At 42.5% G+C, this 17,939-nt stretch overlaps 1 protein-coding gene across 3 annotated transcripts in view; it reads right to left on the bottom strand.

Moving 5' to 3' along the window:
* cbarpb (CACN subunit beta associated regulatory protein b) overlaps positions 1–17,267 on the bottom strand; it is an 18,705-nt gene extending 1,438 nt beyond the window's left edge. Inside the window, exons 1-12 of one of the 3 annotated variants that reach the window (XM_015971601.3) lie at positions 17,128–17,267; positions 16,143–16,329; positions 15,889–16,049; positions 14,846–14,918; positions 11,845–11,993; positions 6,096–6,154; positions 5,594–5,756; positions 5,015–5,186; positions 4,771–4,926; positions 4,446–4,683; positions 3,648–3,837; positions 1–201 (exon numbers count right to left, since the gene is read on the bottom strand). The exon at positions 1–201 is cut by the window's left edge and continues 1,438 nt beyond it. In XM_015971601.3, coding sequence (XP_015827087.3) covers positions 1–201; positions 3,648–3,837; positions 4,446–4,683; positions 4,771–4,926; positions 5,015–5,186; positions 5,594–5,756; positions 6,096–6,154; positions 11,845–11,993; positions 14,846–14,893 — 1,376 coding nt within the window. In that variant the 5' untranslated portion in view covers positions 14,894–14,918; positions 15,889–16,049; positions 16,143–16,329; positions 17,128–17,267. The remainder of the gene's footprint in view (positions 202–3,647; positions 3,838–4,445; positions 4,684–4,770; positions 4,927–5,014; positions 5,187–5,593; positions 5,757–6,095; positions 6,155–11,844; positions 11,994–14,845; positions 14,919–15,888; positions 16,050–16,142; positions 16,330–17,127) is intronic. The other 2 variants (XM_015971603.3, XM_054730006.2) reach the window with 2 other exon arrangements.
* Between the last annotated feature and the right edge of the window lie 672 nt (positions 17,268–17,939).

Genomic DNA, 17,939 nt, shown 5'->3' with positions numbered 1-17,939 from the left:
GCGTACTGTTCAAGAGAAGCACGTAGACTCCAGATGTCTCTATAAAGTGACTGGGGATCGTGCGGCTGGTGCAGGTCTGACGCAATGGCACCTTCCCTTTTTATCACAGAGAGCGTTTCATCTTGAGGATCAGGGGACAAGCCAATCACCCCCGGTCCACTGTGGCTGCCGCCGGGCTCCACCATCACCTCCACCTCTACCCTGCAGTGTGCACACAGGGATTGAGAGAAGAGATAACATCCAATAAAAATGAGACAAGTGCAACACGAGCATGAGTGTCTGAGCGTTACCCTAAAAACGACACGTTCATCTGAGACACGGCTGTGTCCACAGAGCACAATGAGTTTTATGACTTGCAATGACGGCTGCAGCATGTATTTGAACAGTTGAATCACTGAAGCCATGGGAACTCAGAAAATACTCTGATGTTTTGGGTCAATTGAGCAAAGAAAGTAAAAACATAAATAGCTGGAGTGAATGAGCATATGGCGCATCAGATTTCTGTTCTTGTGTCGGTTTTCTGGAAACTGACATGACATTACAGTGATCCCTCGCTACTTCGCGGTTCGTTTATCGCGGATTCATGACTTCGCGGATTTTTTCTTTGGAGCCTTATTCAAGGGAAATTCGCCGATTCGTGTTGTTTTTCACCGATTCGCGGTATTTTTCTATGCGAAATATCAAGAAATTCCAGTTTTTTTTTCATCAATTTCGTCATAAAATGTACGTTTTGTAATAAAACTATAAAAAAACCAAGTAAAAAATGTTTTCTATGTAAAGGGAGGGTTTTAAAAGTCTGAATACTGAATACGTACCTGTTAAATAAATACTGTAAATATGGTGTCCCTACTTCGCGGATTTTCACCTATCGTGGCCAGGTCTGGAACGTATCTACCGCGATAAACGAGGGATCACCTGTACTCAGTAAAATTGATCTCATTTATGCATTTACGCAGGAAAGACTAATGTGTTTAACTCAAGAAAATCTAATTAGATGTGAATAAATGTTTTTTTTTTTGCTTCATAAAACTAAAATAGCATCAAATTGGATTTTATTGAACTAAAATTGACAAATATAGTTGATAAAAAATGTGTTTTTGAGGACAGCATGAAAGTATTCAGCCATGTCAGCAATGGAATGGTTCTGTGTGCTATTTATAAACTCTGAGTCCCAATTCTCCTCTCCACTCTGGGAAAAAAGGAGCAGTATGGGAATCCCCGGCATCTTGCTTCAGACATGAAATTGGCTTTAAAAGATCTTTTGTTTTCAGGAATTCTTTTACACTTGTGATTGGAAAGCAGTAAAGCAGTCGTTTTACAGTTAGTAAATGCTTTTATCTCATTACACGTAACAGTCAAACAATCTCCCCAGAAAAAAAATAACAAGCACAATTCATAATTATACTTTAGACGTTTTTGTTCTGGGTTGTTTCAAGAAACTGCGTGAATGTTGCGTTATTCAGAGGAGGTGAGACAGTTATTACTTTTGACTTTTACACAAGAAAAATCTTTTAAATGGCCATTAAAATCTCTCTCTTACTCTTTCATCTTTTTGTGTTTCATCTTTGTGTCTGTGGATATAAACATGATGGGGTTTGCACAAAACATTCTAGATTTGTATCAAGAGTCCAAAGGACATTCACCCAGAAGCTTTGGGACTTGTCAATAAGCATTTTGGAAAATTAAACCCCTTACAGCTGGGAGGCATTGGGTCCAATTTTTAAGGTCTATGACCCGACCGGGTTTGAACCCCGATCACCCATTCCCAAGGTGGACGCTCTACCACTAGGCCACTGAGAAGGTAATCATTTTATACTTACTCACCTTCTAATTCTGGGAGGCTGGCTACATTCTCGTCTGAAACAAATGTTCACCTACACTGTAAAAAATAGCCGTACATTTAACAGTGAAAAAACGTAAAACCATGACAGGAAAAAACCCGTCAACTATAAAACTATCTAAAACGGTTGATTTTACGTGAAAGTGCTGTATATAAATTAATTGGTGAAAACGGTAATTTGTACTTTTTTTTTCGTAGTAAAAAATATATAATTCTACTGTAAAGCACTCTTGCTTTTTTTAATGAAAAATTTCCTTAAAGTTTCTAATGGTAAAACACTATGATTTGTACATGTATATATTAAAAATCATACAGCTTTTAACTCATTCACTGCCATTGACGACTAAAGTCGTCATTTTAGATCCAACCGTTCACTGCCAATGTCGTCATTAGCATTTTTTTTACTGTTTGAGCATCGGAACGAGCCCCCGCGCTGAGAGAACAAACATCTCAGCCCTGAAGCCGATCTTCATCCGCATACGTCACAGATCACATGATCAGGAAGCAACACATCCATGTGTTAGGAGATCGTTTTGGGCCGTTCCTGTAAAAAAAAGTGAGGCACGAACCGGAAAAGCGTCTGCCGATCACAATTCAACAACGGATTATGAAAGAACGGATAACGCTCGAAAGACACGGCTTCTTCCTGATGTAAGAGGTGAGTCTCCTCTTTGTTTTGGTTGTTTTGGCATCGACATCATGCTAGCGCTCAACGTTCTGTGACTCTTAAAAAAACAGTAAAAACGGTGAGAAACGCTGGCAGCGAAGGCCGTTAGTGATCAGGAAACGGATGGCAGTGAATGAGTTAATTGCTGGTTATGTGTAAGGAGTTTACTTCCTGTTTCCCGGTGTGTTATCGGCATTTAGGCAAGATCTGGCTGAACCGCTGTTCAGAGGGAAGTGCCTGTTCTTGACCTGACTTGTGAATGCACATGAAGGCTGTGCTAATGTTCAATACTGATGTCATTACTGTCTGATTAAGCAGGCAAAGCTATCATAGCCAGTTATGACTTTAGTGGCAGTTAACTAATTATTTCCTTCTGAAATGATTGTATGTAATGAGGAAACCCTTTGAATTTTGTTTTTAGTGGGAAAAATGTTTTTAGTGGCACAAATGTTATTTTATAGTTTATTTTCATGTTAATTTTACAGTAAAACAATGTATGTTTTATCAAGTAAAAATGTTTTCTTCTACAGTAAAATACTGACTTCAGTACCACTTTTAACCGTAAAAACAACAAATTTTTACGATTGCCATTCCGGCAACCCCAGCTGCTGGTGTTCTACAGTAAAATCTATGTTTATTTTATTTTATTTTACATTGTATGGTCAAAAGAACATCAAGTTGCTTAGAGATGGTCTTCTAGCCTTTACGTTTAACATGCTGACCAATGATTGTCTTTCAAATTCCTTGAGAAGGCTCTCTCCCTAGCTTTCTGTGGTCCTTGTTCACTCTGGTTAACACGATGACACCAACCAGCACTGTGACTACTTTCATTATTTAAATAGGCAGTTTGATTACTACTACTAACACAACCTATTTATTTTTTTTTTAATAATTTGTTTTTCTCAAAAGTTCTATCTGGTTTGTCTAGATTTCTAGGCTGAATTGTTCCTCGCATTAGATCTTCATGCCCCTTCTCAATTTGCCTGATCTCACTTTTTTATGTGGTCAGTAGGAAAGGGGAGAACTGAGACTTAGAGCTTTGGTAAATCATTTACACGGATTCTCTAGCTACAGGAAAACCACATGAGTGCAAGTCAGCAAAGCAGTGGACGGGATGAATGGCAAGGGAATTAAAGATACCTGCCGAGGGAGGGAGGTGGTGTAGACGGCGGTGAGAGGAGATGGGTGGTGGGCTGGCTGGGGTAGTAGGCGACATCCTGGGTGCGAGCGATGAACTGGATGAGGTCTATGTGGTGAGTATCATTGTCTTCCTGGTCCATGCTCTCGCTGGCGGCCCGCTGGCGCTGGAACTGCCTCCGCTTTGGGGAGCCTGGCTCACACCACAAAAACGAAGGAAGACCAGTGAGTACAAGTTCTGCAACAGCCGAAGCACGGCAACACCTAGTTCAGCAGAAAGCTTCCACCAACTGTTGGGGATTTCTAGGGTTGGGGTGTGTGTGTGTGTGTGTGTGTGTGTGGGTGGGTGGGGGGGGGGGGTCTTTTTTGGACCCTTGGAATGTAAAAAAAACAAAAACAAGAACAAAACAGAGATGCAGAGAGAGTGTGTGTACGGGAGATGAGCAGAGCGGTAGGGAGGATTAAGTCTGGAGCTCAAACTGATTTGGAACGACCAAACTTTGCGTCACTGAGCCATCTGTCCTGTATGCATGTGTGTGTATCCAGCTCGTTCAAATGGCAGTGCACAGTTGGTTGCTGGAGCATCCGGCTAAATCACTTTCTGTTTACCAGAAAAAGCATTTGGGACAAAACACAAAACAGCAAAAACTGCAAGAAAAAAGACCAACAGCGTGATTTCATTGCCCATTTCCATGTCATAGCTTCCCTCTAAAGGTTCATAGCACTTCCTTACAGCACAAATGTTTTCATGTCTTTCTAGAGAACTGATGTTCCAGAGACACACTCTGCTCCCTCCATTACCTCTTGTGTCCAGGCTGGAGGCTCTCTGGTTGCTGTCCAGCTTCCATTTCTTTATCTTGAAGTAGGGACTAGCCCCCTCCAGACTTGCATGGCGCCGAAGTTTAGTTAGGAACTGCAGAACAGGCTTTGGGCTCCCTGAGCCACCTCCCGTGGGAGCGCCGCCGTTTCCCAACGTCCTCCCTTCTCCGACACTCGCACTGCTGCCTCTGTCCTGCGGCTTTGCTCCTATTAACTCTGTCTGAACAAAGCAATGGAGGCGTGGTCATGCAGAAAACCTGCCACAAGTTGCAGAGCCAAACCTCAACAACGGACATGAGTAACTTACAGAGCAGGAACTCGGCTCCTTGGTGCTGAGAACTAAAGGGCTCTCACAGAAGCTGGTGTCCACCACAGAGTTGAGGGCATCCCCAGGGAGGGCGCTGCTGCTGGGGTTGACACTCAAGCTTGTCAAAGCCGTTTGTGGTAGGGGGCACAGCATTGGCTAATGAAAAACGCACACATAAAGGTTATGTTTCTATGTGTTTTTAAGGAGAAACAACGTCTCCTAATCCAGAAGCACAGTCTCTCACTTGGAAGATGGAAAGTGCTGATTTAGCAACAGGCCGCGTTACCATGGTGATGGTGTTTTCGGCCGAGTCGCACTCATGGATGGTGACTATCTTAAGGGCCGGTGGCGGGGTGTGGAGGTGTGTGAGTCGGGCGTTCTTCAGATGGTGGAAGTCTCCTTCAGTCAGCGTGTACCTGAGGAGGATGGGTCGGAGATAAAGTGTGATCTCAAAGGTTTCTTAAGATGTGTGCTCTTGTGATGAGCTTTTAAACCATCGAGGCTCATCCCAACACCCGGAAGGCGTTGTCTGACTTCTAAGCCATCGCAGCTTCCGAATGAAGCTCTACAGAATAACTCCTTTTGACAGATGTGCTTATCAAAGTCAGAACTTCAAGGAGGAAAGTAGGACAGTAAAACAATCACAAAGGGGCTTTGTGTCCACAGCATACATAATGCATTCTGAAAGCACAGAAGCACGTCAGACGCGGTGAGATGTTTACACATCCTTTGATCTCAGAGAGTAGCAACTATTTAGTGCAAGACTCCAAAGTCAAAAAAAAAAGGGAACCGTGGGCACCAGCTCATGTGCTGGCTGGCTGACCTGCGGCCTTTCTCCTGGGTTTTCTTGCCATGATCAAACAGTGCAGCTTCATTGAAGGAGACGCGGCGGCCCGTGGGACCGGTGGACAGGAAGCGCTCGGTCTCCTGGTCGTGGGAGCTGGCCATGGAAAGGCAGTCTGACTCATCCACCCTGATAGTGATTTCTACCCAGGCATGACGAGAACAAATGAAATAAGAAACAGATATTCAGGTACAAATAAAGGAAGTAAGTGAAAATGCTCACAAAAGCAACTTCTAGCTAAACTGATGGGTTGTTTTGATAAATCTTCAGCCATCTTTTACTGCGCTGAAAATTGAGGTGGTAGTAGCTAAAATCCATCCCCATCACAAACCTTCTGTGCAACAATAACATTTAAAATCATGATTTGACCAAAAGAGCTCCATTTCCATCATTTCTAAAGATGAAATGATCTAAAACTTTGGCACAAAAGGAGGTGAATGACGTGTTTTTCAAGTAGAAGTTGTCTCTTTGTTTCTCTTACCATGGGTGGGCTGAGACTCCTCCATGTACGTTGTGGATTTCTCTGGATCATCGCTGACCCTGGGGCACACAGAAACACAGATTAAAGCAGTGACTCGATTAACCGTGAAGTCCATCTTCTACCTGTTGGATCCCCTCTATGGCAGGTCGGTGCAATCAGTGTCAGGTTTATTTTTTACCTTTCTGCCTGGTGAGGAGGAAACATGTCTTACAAACGGGTCAATGAAATCAGTTTTTAATTATGATGATGCTTGTTTGCATGGCTGTACATTACAAAACCATACAGTCCTATTCATCCTTCAATGCATTAATAAAAATGCATAATAAAGGTCTTGCAAAAGTCTGACAAAGCATACACTTTAGTAGCCATTTTAATGTAGTGCCTCTTAAATCGCATGCAGAGGATTTGCTTGATGCCACAGAAGAAGGAAAGCAAAAGCTTTTCCCGGGCATTTCTCCCTCTTATGTCATCATGCAGGGCTATGAGCTATGTGTGTGGGGGTGTGCAATAAGTGACTGAAGGGACACCTCCATCCACTCTTGTCAGTGATTGTCCTTCCCTTTCATTTCCTCTGTATCTCCTGTTTTTGTGGATTTGTGTGTCTACCGTCTGCATGAGCACACTCGGTGCTGCTGGGTTCAGATGCAACATTAATCACCACCAATGGCTGCTATGAAATCTCATTACACTTATCATTTGTGCCAGTCGGCCCAACTCTCCCGTTTCACGCCTTGGTTTGTGCACTCTGTGTTTATCTGCACCCTTGTGTGTTTGAGTACATGTGTGTTTGTGTTGCTGTGGAGAGGGGACACTGTGTCTCGGGGGTCAGCCATTTTTGCGTGAATAAACACAGATGATTCACAAATAAATGGCAATGAATGCTGAAAGTGCCTCCAACAAGGTGTTTTCACAACAACCCTACAGGAGGTAGTGACATTCAAACAGCAGCCATGTGGGATGAGGAAGCTCGTCCTGTCACCAGGGTTTAACATGCTTACATGACTCTGTGGGAGAACATATGTTCTCTTAAAACATTTACAACTCAGATTTCTAACAGATTAAATCTCCCTTTTTTATTTATGGATTACCTTTACCTTTAATTTTTTAATGATTTTGTTTGCTTGACCATAAAATTAGTTTTTATTTGAAAGTGCATTGAGCTTCATCTATTACTGACTGGTTTTCTGCCACACCACCCTCTATATAGCAAAACTGTGCACATATCAGGGTGGCCTTTTATTGTGGGCAGTCTAAGGCACACCTGCAGGGTTTTTCCTGCATTCAAATTTACGTGGCGGCCGTCTCCAGCTAATTTTGTGCCGCCCCAGCCTGATTTCACTCTGCCCCCAGCTATATGGATGTTATTTTAACTGCAGTTGCAGCGTTGCGCCACTACAAGAGTGCTGTATCAGCAGCGGTGCACCGAAAAGCACTAAAACCGCTGCAGACAAAGATCAAAAATTGCTTTTCTCGCTAGTTACATATCTATGGTTGGTGCTATTGACGTCCTGATTGTCCCACAGACTCTTTCATATCAGAGCCGGGCTGTACAGTGCGAAGAAAAAAAATGTGAGTGTCTTGTCTATTTTTAAACGTATAACACTGGTGCAACATCTTTTAATTACTATTTTTCCCAGAACTTTATTGAGCAAAAGTAAGTTACGTGTAAGAAAAATGCTTTTTACTGGTGCACAGTGTGGTCATCTGGATGCAGTGGAGGAAAATACAGGAACCAACAAAGGCAGAACCTGTCCAAAGTTTGGGATCAAAAGTGCAGCTACACGTAGATTGGCTAATGCAAAAGCTAACGGGTAGCAGTCTCAAGATCAAGTGGCACGCAGAAAAATATATGATGACCGTAAAACTAAGAAAGACTAAACTCTACAAGCGTTTGAAAAGTCCCCACCATCCTGTTTATTCTGCAGCCTGCAGCGCTACGGGTCAGAACCGCTGCAGATACGAGTCACATTAACCTGAGTGAAGTTGGCCCCCCCACCTTCTTCAAATCCAAAAAAAGTGGTATCAAACCATTGTGCTACGTTTGTGCTGGTTTGTGCTGCAAAAATTTTCGTTTGTGCTATCATTTTAAAGATATTAATAAAATTTTCTGGAGGTCATTAGAGGTCAACCAGCCCCCCAAATTGATGGAATCAAACAAAAATGGTGTCAATCAACTGTTCTACGTTTGTGCTGGTTTGTGCTGCTAAAATTGTCGTTTGTGCTGCTTCTGTTGTGAAGATATTAATGAAAATGTAAAAGTCAAAAGGTCAACCAGCCCCCCCACCTTCTTCAAATCCAACAAAAGTGGTATCACTATCAAACCATTGTGCTACGTTTGTGCTGGTTTGTGCTGCACAAACGTAGAACAGTTGATTGACACCAGTTTTGTTTGATTCCATCAATGTGGATGGGGGGCTGGTTGACCTCTGATGACCTCTAGAAAATTTTATTAATATCTTTAAAATGATAGTAGAACAAACGAAAATTTTTGCAGCACAAACCATTACTGCTACAAGTCTGCCCCTCACACAGGAGCAGGATGTACGGCAAGCCGTTGTAGTATATAAATCACTGTACGGCAAGCCGTTGTAGTATATAAATCTCAAACGCTTCTGTCTTTGAGCATAATTTAAACTGAATTATTGCCAACCCGCACATAATAGACATGCCACCGTTACATTGTTAGCAGCAGAAATTAAATGTTACCATTTCCAATACAAATGCATGTTGATGAAATGCATATTTTACTGGATATATTTGTGTTGTTTTGACTAAGATGAGTGTTATTAATTCAAACCTAAAATTTTACTGAAATGTAGGTCAAAATTAAAAAAAAAAATTTTAACTATAAATATCAGATGGGAAAAAGGGAACTAAACACTAATCTAATGCATATTATTGAGCCTTTTATAATATTTTATCTTTAAAAAAGTGAGGCAGTTGAAAGCACAGAGTATGCATGTGCTGGCGCATGGTCAGGATGGTACCACTTCTGCCTCAATTTGAGCCAGGAAAAACCCTGCACCTGTATATTATCCATGCTGTCTAATCAGCCCTTTAATATGCCACACGTATGAGGTGGAATGGATTATCTTGGTAAAGGAAAAGTGCAGCTGCGCAGTGTCACAGTGGTTAGAGCTGTTGCCTTGCAGCAAGAAGGTCATGGGTTTGCTTTGCAGCCTGGGATCTTTCTGCATGGAGTTTGCATGTTCTCCCTGTGCATGCGTGGGTTCTCTCCGGGTACTCCGGCTTCCTCCCACAGTCCAAAAACATGACTGTTAGGTTGACTGGTCTGGCTAAATTGTCCTTAGGTGTGTGTGTGTGTGTGTGTGTGTGTGTGTGTGTGTGTGTGTGTGTGTGTGTGTGTGTGTGTGTGTGTGTGATTGTTTGTCCTGTGTGTCTCTGTGTTGCCCTCATCGACATAAATACTGGACAGTTCATTTCCATAGACTCCAACATCACGTTTTTGTGCCAAAATGGGAGGTGGCCACCACCGCCATTTTGACCGTGTCACAGGTTCCGTCAAGCCCAGACAATTCCACAAAAGGGAAGAGAGGTGGAGCTGAGGGTGGGGCTGTAAGGCTGGGATCAACTGATGACACCCGGTCGAACTAGCTACAAGCTAACCTGAAGCTAACCCAAAGCTAACGCGGAGGTGGGAGCTAAGCTAATGGAGGTAGCAACCTAGCTACAACCTGAGTTAACTGTGCACAACACCAGAGCTTCTGAGTCAGAGATACGCCGGGCTGACCGCTGGGTAAAACCGGGTGGAACACAGAGGTCTCCCGAAAGCTGCTGAAAGCCGGCAGCCCGCGCAGCAGACAGAAGCCGCGATCAGACAGAGATGCGCTGAGCTGCGGGGAGGGGAGAAACGGGTGGAAAACAGAGGTCTCCCGAGACCTCCACAAGCCGATAGTCGGAACCCAGCTCCATCAACATGTTATATTTCAACCCATTTTCTAAAGTGCAGCATTATGTTAAATGCACTGGGGTTTTACCCTATTACATTTAAATTTCATGGTTAAACAGTACATGTTAAAATCTAAGCTCAGCTCGGCAGTGACCTAAAATACATAAATATAATTTTACTTACCAAAAAAAATGAAGTGGAGACTCCTTGGATGCTCTATTAGTGCAATTAACGCCACAGCAAGTCATTTTGTCCAACAATTGCACAAAAAATATCCAAAAAAGAATACACAAACAGAGACTCAAAATCCCGGAGAAGTTTCCAAGCCAGACCGAGGCTCTACTGAGGCCTTTCCACGGAGCTAGCTCTGTGGTCACGTGGGTCTGATGCTCATTAATTATACAGAATTTTAGGCTTTTAATACACTTAAACAGAAGAGTGAGAAAAAAATTCACCCCCTCAGAGTTGTCATGAGTGTAAACTAGATCATTTAAAACAAAAACATGTTTTGGTACCAGACTGTAAACATGTTTATTTCTGCTGTGAAATTGGTATTTTTAACATGGGAGTCAATGAGGATTTGCTCGCTTCTGACACCATCCCCCAGTGGATGAGGGTGGAACTGCAATTTTTGGTACTTCCGGGTTGGCTTCAATTTTTGAGCCGCATTGTGCGGGCTTGGTTGCCCTGCGATGGACTGGCTCTCTGTCCAGGGTGTACCCCCCCTGATTGCCCTATGACTGCTGGAGATAAGCACCCCCCCCCCCCCCCCCCCCGCGCGTGCGCGACCCCACATGGACAAGCGGGTTCAGAAAATGGATGGATGGAGGACAAGTGCTCGATACATATGTAGACAGATTTCAGAACACTATTTGAGAGTCATGGGTGTGCATGTAGAAAAAGTTTCAGATGTTTGAGTTCAGCTCATGAAAAATGGGAGCAAAAACAAATGTGTGGTTCAACAGAATCATTTAAAAACAAACTAATAAAGCTGATCTAGTGAAAAATGATGGCACCGCTAGGAAAAATCAATGATTGATTGATTGATTGATTGATTGATTGATTGATTGATTGATTGATTGTGCACCACTAGACATGGACAAAGCTAAGGACAGATGGTTAGGGTTAGGATTAGAAAGATAATTATTGACCAGCATGTCAAAAATAAAAACTAGAAACCCACACGGTTACTGTCTGGTTGTTTTGTTCAGTCATGTAAAAAACTAAATGGCTGGTTTAAAATGGTTTGTTTATTTGGAACTATTCTGGGAATCCAGTGTCATTTTTTTATTAATAATTTTTAGAACATGTTATTCATTATTCTTAATCCTGGGACAATTGCAGACTGCTCTGCTTTAAACAGAAATGCTCCAAAGCTGCAAAAGTTCCGTAGTTTTTCCCTCTAGTTGCATCGGTGTCAACAAACCATGAGTACACCTGTGCGTGTGAGTCCCCAGTCTGATCTGCATGGTAGGAGCACAGCTGGATGAAGTTTTTCTAGAGATGTTTTATTTTAGGGATGGAGAAGTGCAGAACACTAACAATCATAATGAAAATCAATACAAGCTCAAAATCTGTGAAGTTCAATCAAAAATTGGGTCAGCAAGAAAAAAAGTGAGCACCACAGACTTTATAAGGTTATCAGTCATCACGGTGCTCTTGTTATTAGATTATAGAGCTGCCGCTTTTATTGCACTCTCTCCTTTTATCAGCGCTGACTGTTGGTCGCATATCTTTTCAAATCTAATATAGCGCCAGACAAGAGTTGCTTTAAAGAACGAGTGAAGAAATAAGAAAGAAAAAGCAGCTAAATCTAGGACATTGTTTTTTGTACCCCACCTGGGACAGAACTGCCCTCCACGACAGCAGCGGCGAGACGCGATGAGGAAGACGGAGATGAAGACCAGTGATCCTACCAGAAAGACAGACAGGATCACCAGCAGGAGCACGTAGCCATCCTTCTGCTCCTCGACCTCGAGCGGGATCTCCTGAGAGAAAACATTCAAAAAGTTTAGTTTCATATTTTTTTCTTTAGCAAACCTGAGTTATTTCTCTTATTTATATAATCTCACATTAACAAAAGAAAAGTATCTGAAACAGAATTCAGAAACTTCCTGGAATGATTCCCTTGGACAAATGTAACAGCTTGTGCATACTTTCTACTGCCAGCTAAGAGTTTTCCTTTCATGATTTATTTATTTATTTTCCTCAGACTTATTGCAAAAACCTTCTTGCTCGGTTCGATTTTTGGAACATTTGCTATGCGCTGATTGTCAGGGTCTCTGTCTACAGATTGTTGAACATGCTTAAAGAGCAAGTCACCCCCTACCAGAGTCTAACTCCACTCCCACTTCATGTTTGAAAAATGCAACACATGCTGTTGCCTGGCAGACCGAGAAGGCGGAGCTGCTAACAAATACACACACACACAGGCTCATGACAGCATTGTGACATCATAATGTACCAGTTTACATCATAGCATACCTCTTAGCCAATAGCGGTGGCAGATTTAAATTAAAATACAGTGCAGAGTTTTTACCTGACAACGGCACAACACTGCCAGTTTTAGGCAGAATATTTCAATTTTAACTAAGATGCACTGAAGTGCCAAATTATTGACGACACGTGTCTGCAGCACAATTAGACACTCGTTTATTTAGTTTATCAGCAAAAAAAAGTTTATTTGGGGGTGACTTGCTCTTTAAGATGGCGGACTCTTTGGGGCCCTGGCAAACTCTTTCACTTGCAGTGCCTGAAATAAACCAATTTTGATCTGAGATGTAATCTGGCCCACAATTCTTCTCTGAAGAAGCTGTCCTCCTCACATCTTCAGCTTATTTCCTGTGTGGTGTTTATGATCAGAGTTGCTGGAACTTCATTAAATTCATCTGTCCATCTAAGAATGAAGTGTGCATGATTCACTGGCTGCAGCACAAGCTCACACGACTCACCCCTGGTGCTTAGAGGTTGAAGAGGCGGCATTTTTAACAAACTTCTACAGCTTTTTGTTTCTACGAGCACGCCATCTCTGATTTGAGTCAAATACATTTCATTTAGCTCCACCTTTGTGTGAAATCTGCTTCCATATGGAAGCTTTTTGCAGACCTCGTACACCATATTTGTGTGCAAATTCTGAAGAAGAGCAAATCCTCCTGAAGGTCACTCGCCATCAAACAAGGATTTTAATTTGATTTTCTGTGAGAACTTGAATGAGTTCTCTGGAATCTGTACAAACTAAAATGATCTCCAAGAAAAAATCTAAAAGGTAATTCCAGAAAGTTTTGCAGGCACTTCAATGAACTTCAACACAGTTGTTGGTGAACATCTTGTGTTAATTTATCATTTCAGAGCGCTAGGCAGCTGATGAGAGGTGCTTACAGCTGGCCTGCATTTGATATAGCAACTTCTAGAGTCCTGTAACCCCCCAAGGCGCTTTACAACACAATCAGTCATTCACCCATTCACACACACACATTCACACCCTGGTGGTGATGAGCTACATTGTAGCCACAGCTGCCCTGGGGCGCTCTAACAGAGGTGAGTCTGCCGTACACAGGCGCCACGGGTCCCTCCGACCACCACCAGCAGGCAGGGTGGGTTAAGTGTCTTGCCCAAGGATAAAACGACGGCGAGTAAGTGTTTTATTAGCCTTTGAAAATCATTTTAATAAAGAAAACATATCACCACCTTGAAGAGGAAGTAGGAAGTTTCAGCTTTTAGCACCCCCCCCTGGAACAGCTTTTAGAACAGCTGAAACATCTCCCCAGCCTTCCTTCATGAGACATGAGAGTGACAACAAAAAGCTTAAGCACTGAGAATCCCCTCACTGATGATTAATGCTGCGCCTCATTGAGCTGACACACCAAGGTAAATAACACGGCTGCCCACCATAAAAAAAAACCCAACTCTATAAAGAGAGTGCACTTTTCCGGGGGTCTGCAAAAGTTGTTGTCTGACACCGCAACAACGGAGCCGATTTGCAGCTGTTTTACCTTCCTAGCAGCACCGTGCAGCTTACAAGATTGATTTAGCCCCACAGGTTGGTTGGCTTGCATAAAGCAAATCTATAAATACAACAGTGCAATTAATCAATAAACACCAGGGCTATTAACCTGTCTATGGTGTACCTTAGCGATGGGAAAGCTCTCACAGGAAGGACTGCAGCTGAGTGGATTAGCCACACTCCAGCAGCACAGGGGGAAGCTGCAGTTTGCAGATCCTGGACCAACGATTTCCCACAACCTTTATAAAGATTAGCATTCCTAAATTCTTTGTTGAAGGAATATTGAAGTGAGTCTATATGAACAAATGGCAGTGCGTTAAAGCGAAATCACTGAAGAAGTTATTTTAGGACCACTGAGTAGCATCAAAAGCTTCTTTGAATCAGCTCCATCAAACCAAACCACATGAATGACTCAGCAGCAGAGGTTACACAAACACGACAGGCGTCTGATGTCCGCATCTTGTGTTATAATCAGGAGCTCTACCGGGGAGGGGACACTAGAAGTGTTAACGTGCACTGTGCTCTGACGTCACAACATCATTTCTCTGCAAGAGGAAGTTAAAGCCGAGATTAGATCGGATATTTAATTATTTCAAGTCCAGGTCAGGATGTTCTCTATTAGCCCGTCAGTTGACCAGAAGAGAATACGAGGGAAAGTATGGTTCTGGTGAGCTCGTCACACACACACACACACACACACACACACACACACACACACACACACACACACACACACACACACACACACACACACACACACACACACACACACGAGAATGCATACATGCACACAAAGAAGAAGTTTCAGAATAAGCCAGTGGTGAAAAGCAGACTTACTGTGGAGTTTTCTGGTAGGATGTTCCAGACAGTAGACTCATTGCTCATGGTCCAAGTCAACTAGATAGTCCTCCTGAGATAACACACACACACACACACACACACACACACACACACACACACACACACACACAAACACACACACACACACACACACACACACACACACACACACAGAGGAAAAGCCTGTTACTCAGGTAAAGTCAAACATATCCGTGTATAAATCCAGACATCTGACACTTCCCCGTCACGCTGAAAACCTACATCTTTACCACTATTTTTGCATGTTTTCCATTTAAGATTTGCAGAATTGGTAGATTTGTTCCGAACTGTTCCTGACGTCTGGCAAGAGCCGCTTGTTATCAATCTGTTTTTATCAATTTTAGACGAGTTATTGCAGGACGTTTATTGTTTTTATTTACATGATTTTTTCCTACAATCAGCATTAGAGGAAACCTGTGACATTTCTGCTCCCAGGTGAAGTAAACCAGGGATACTACTGTTACTGCCAATCAATACAACACGTATACATTATGTTTTGTTTACAGCTGTCGTTTAGCAAATAAAAAGACTAAAACATTCGTGATTGAAAGGTTAACCTCAAGGCCAAACATATTTTAGCATGGCATTTTTCTGTCTTCATAATAATAAGAACAATCCTGAAAGCAAATGCCATATACCATTCAACGTCTGAGCAAAGGAACTTTGTTACAGTTGTTGTTCTGAGTGCAAATAGCCAAAAGAACAGACACGTCTCTCTGAAATGAGATAAGCTGTGAGAAAAAGCTAAGGCGACTGATGTAGTGGGGCTTGTGCATGAAGACAGTTCAGAAAAATTCAGCCTGCAGCTTCTTTGCTTTGAACCATCTCCTGTCGAACTGAGATGATCTCCCTCACACAAACACAGCTGCTCTGATTCTCTGATTAGATGCTGGTTCCATGCTGCTGCCATACTTTTATATTACACCCATTAATGCTGTTGCTGCTGCATCAAAACACCCACACACACACACACACACACACACACAGATAGAGCTACTCACCCAGCAAAGGAGAAGCAACATGCCAGCAGCATTCAGCGCCCCTCGCTCGCCTTGACGTCACTGCAGCACTCAACTTTAGCAACCTTTAATCTACCATCTAGCTTTCCTCTGCCAACCTCTTTCATTTCCAGCATCCTACCAAACAAGCCTGACACCTGTGACTGAAAACACATCAGGCTGTGTGACCAGAATGCTTTCTCTTTGCAGCATACTGCTGCACCACATCCTGCTTTCTACCAGCTCAGTGGTCTTACCCTGATGGAAGGCAGTGTGCAGCAGCAGCACCAGCTCTGGATGAGTGTGAGTGTGTGGATCAGGAGTCTCCTCCTCAGCTCCCTCGCAGCATCCTCAGCCCACCCAGCCGACAGAGCCCGAGCAGCAGCGTTTCCCCTCAGGGTCGACCCACTGGTCTCGCATCAACAGGAGGAAAGCGCTGCATGGCTGACGGGAGAAACACACACAGAGAGGAAGGATTATTTTATTACTGTACTATTTAAAAAAAAGCCTGCATATTGATCATTTACCAGCTCTGGTTGAACAATTATGACTGGGTAAAAAAATGTTTTGAACTGATTTACTATTATTATTAAAGTGTAATGATCAGATGGTAAATATAGAAATAAGAATGGAAAATGATGGAAGATCTGCTGAAATATAAAGAAATATCAGGTTAGGGTAGCAGGACTGCTCACTTTAGCTGTTTTCTAAACCCTGAAAATAACTCTGCTATCAGAGCAGATGGAGAGACACGGGCGTCCCAGCCTTCCTGGGTCCCATCATGCATCAAATACCATTTTATACCAGCAATCACACACATCGTGTTTCTTTTTAAAACCTTCTACCACCAATCACCTCAACACCTGCATGCAAGACACAGTGTTGTGGTTTGTTTAGAGAAAATAAAATAACTAGGCTTATTTAGGTTTATTTAAGAAATGTGTTTCCGGTAAGAAAGCACCCTTTTCCTGTAGCCTAATAATAATAATAATAGGCATCGATTTATTTAAAAAGCAGCTGTTTTTGTCAACACGTTATTAATTAAAAGCATCTATAGGAGGAACGCAAAGTCGATAATAAAACAAAGAAAGTGCTTTAAAGAAATGAAGACTGATGATTTTTTTAACAGGCGCCTCTGATTTTCTTCAGTCTGGAAGCAACGAGGGAGAGAAAGAGAGGGAGAGAGGGGAGCGGAGCTCGCACAACGCAGCCGGACGGACGCGCGGCGACGGCAGCACTCACCTACCCGAGCAGTCTGGTCCTCACAGGAGCGGAGGGGCGAATCCGACAACACTAAACACTCCTCTCAACACTTTAATGTTGGTCTTTAAATCTAAAAGGATTTATGAATGAAACCCCGCCGTTTAAGACACGCCCACCACCCCGTCAGAAATGCATCACGTGACCCACGGAGCGAGGTAGAGATGAAAAAAGGTTTCTGGTGGTCGGTCCGACAAGCTGCTCCACACAGCAGGCGCACCAGGATGGTTTTAGCACTTATTCTTAATATTTTACAATTTATCCTCTACTAATAATAGGCTGGTTTATGTAATGTTAGGCCTATTAATTGGTTTGTTAGTAGTAGCATTCGGGAGTAGAAGTAAATAATATGTGTTGTAAAATAGTTTAAAGGTTTTAAATGTTTAAGTCAATCTGTTTCTCCATTCACTGATTGCTTCACGAGTTTGTTTTGCCTACGAAAGTACTTTGGTGCCCTCTTGTGGACAAAGATGTATGTCTATTTAGCAACGATTTCTCCACAAGGTTCAAAAGATAAAAAAAGCACATCTCAAGACAGACTTAATTCCCCTCAAGCTTTTCTTACATATACACGTCGATAATGATACATTTTAAATGTTTTTCTAACCATTTACTTTATTTATATTACACCAAAATCAACTATTTATTATTTAGAGAATGGAATTTACTTCATTGTTTCAAATAAAATCATAATGAATCCGGTTTTATCATTTTGTTTAATAGTTCTTTTTGGCAGTGCATTTCTCTAAAGGTTAGGTTAACCAGCTTATCTAATAGACAACACTTGGCTTTGT

This window comes from Nothobranchius furzeri, chromosome 8 (assembly GCF_043380555.1).
Source record: "Nothobranchius furzeri strain GRZ-AD chromosome 8, NfurGRZ-RIMD1, whole genome shotgun sequence".
Classification (NCBI taxonomy): Eukaryota; Metazoa; Chordata; class Actinopteri; order Cyprinodontiformes; family Nothobranchiidae; genus Nothobranchius; species Nothobranchius furzeri.
Note: the sequence above shows the minus strand (reverse complement) of the source record. Positions and strands in the feature narration are given on the sequence as shown.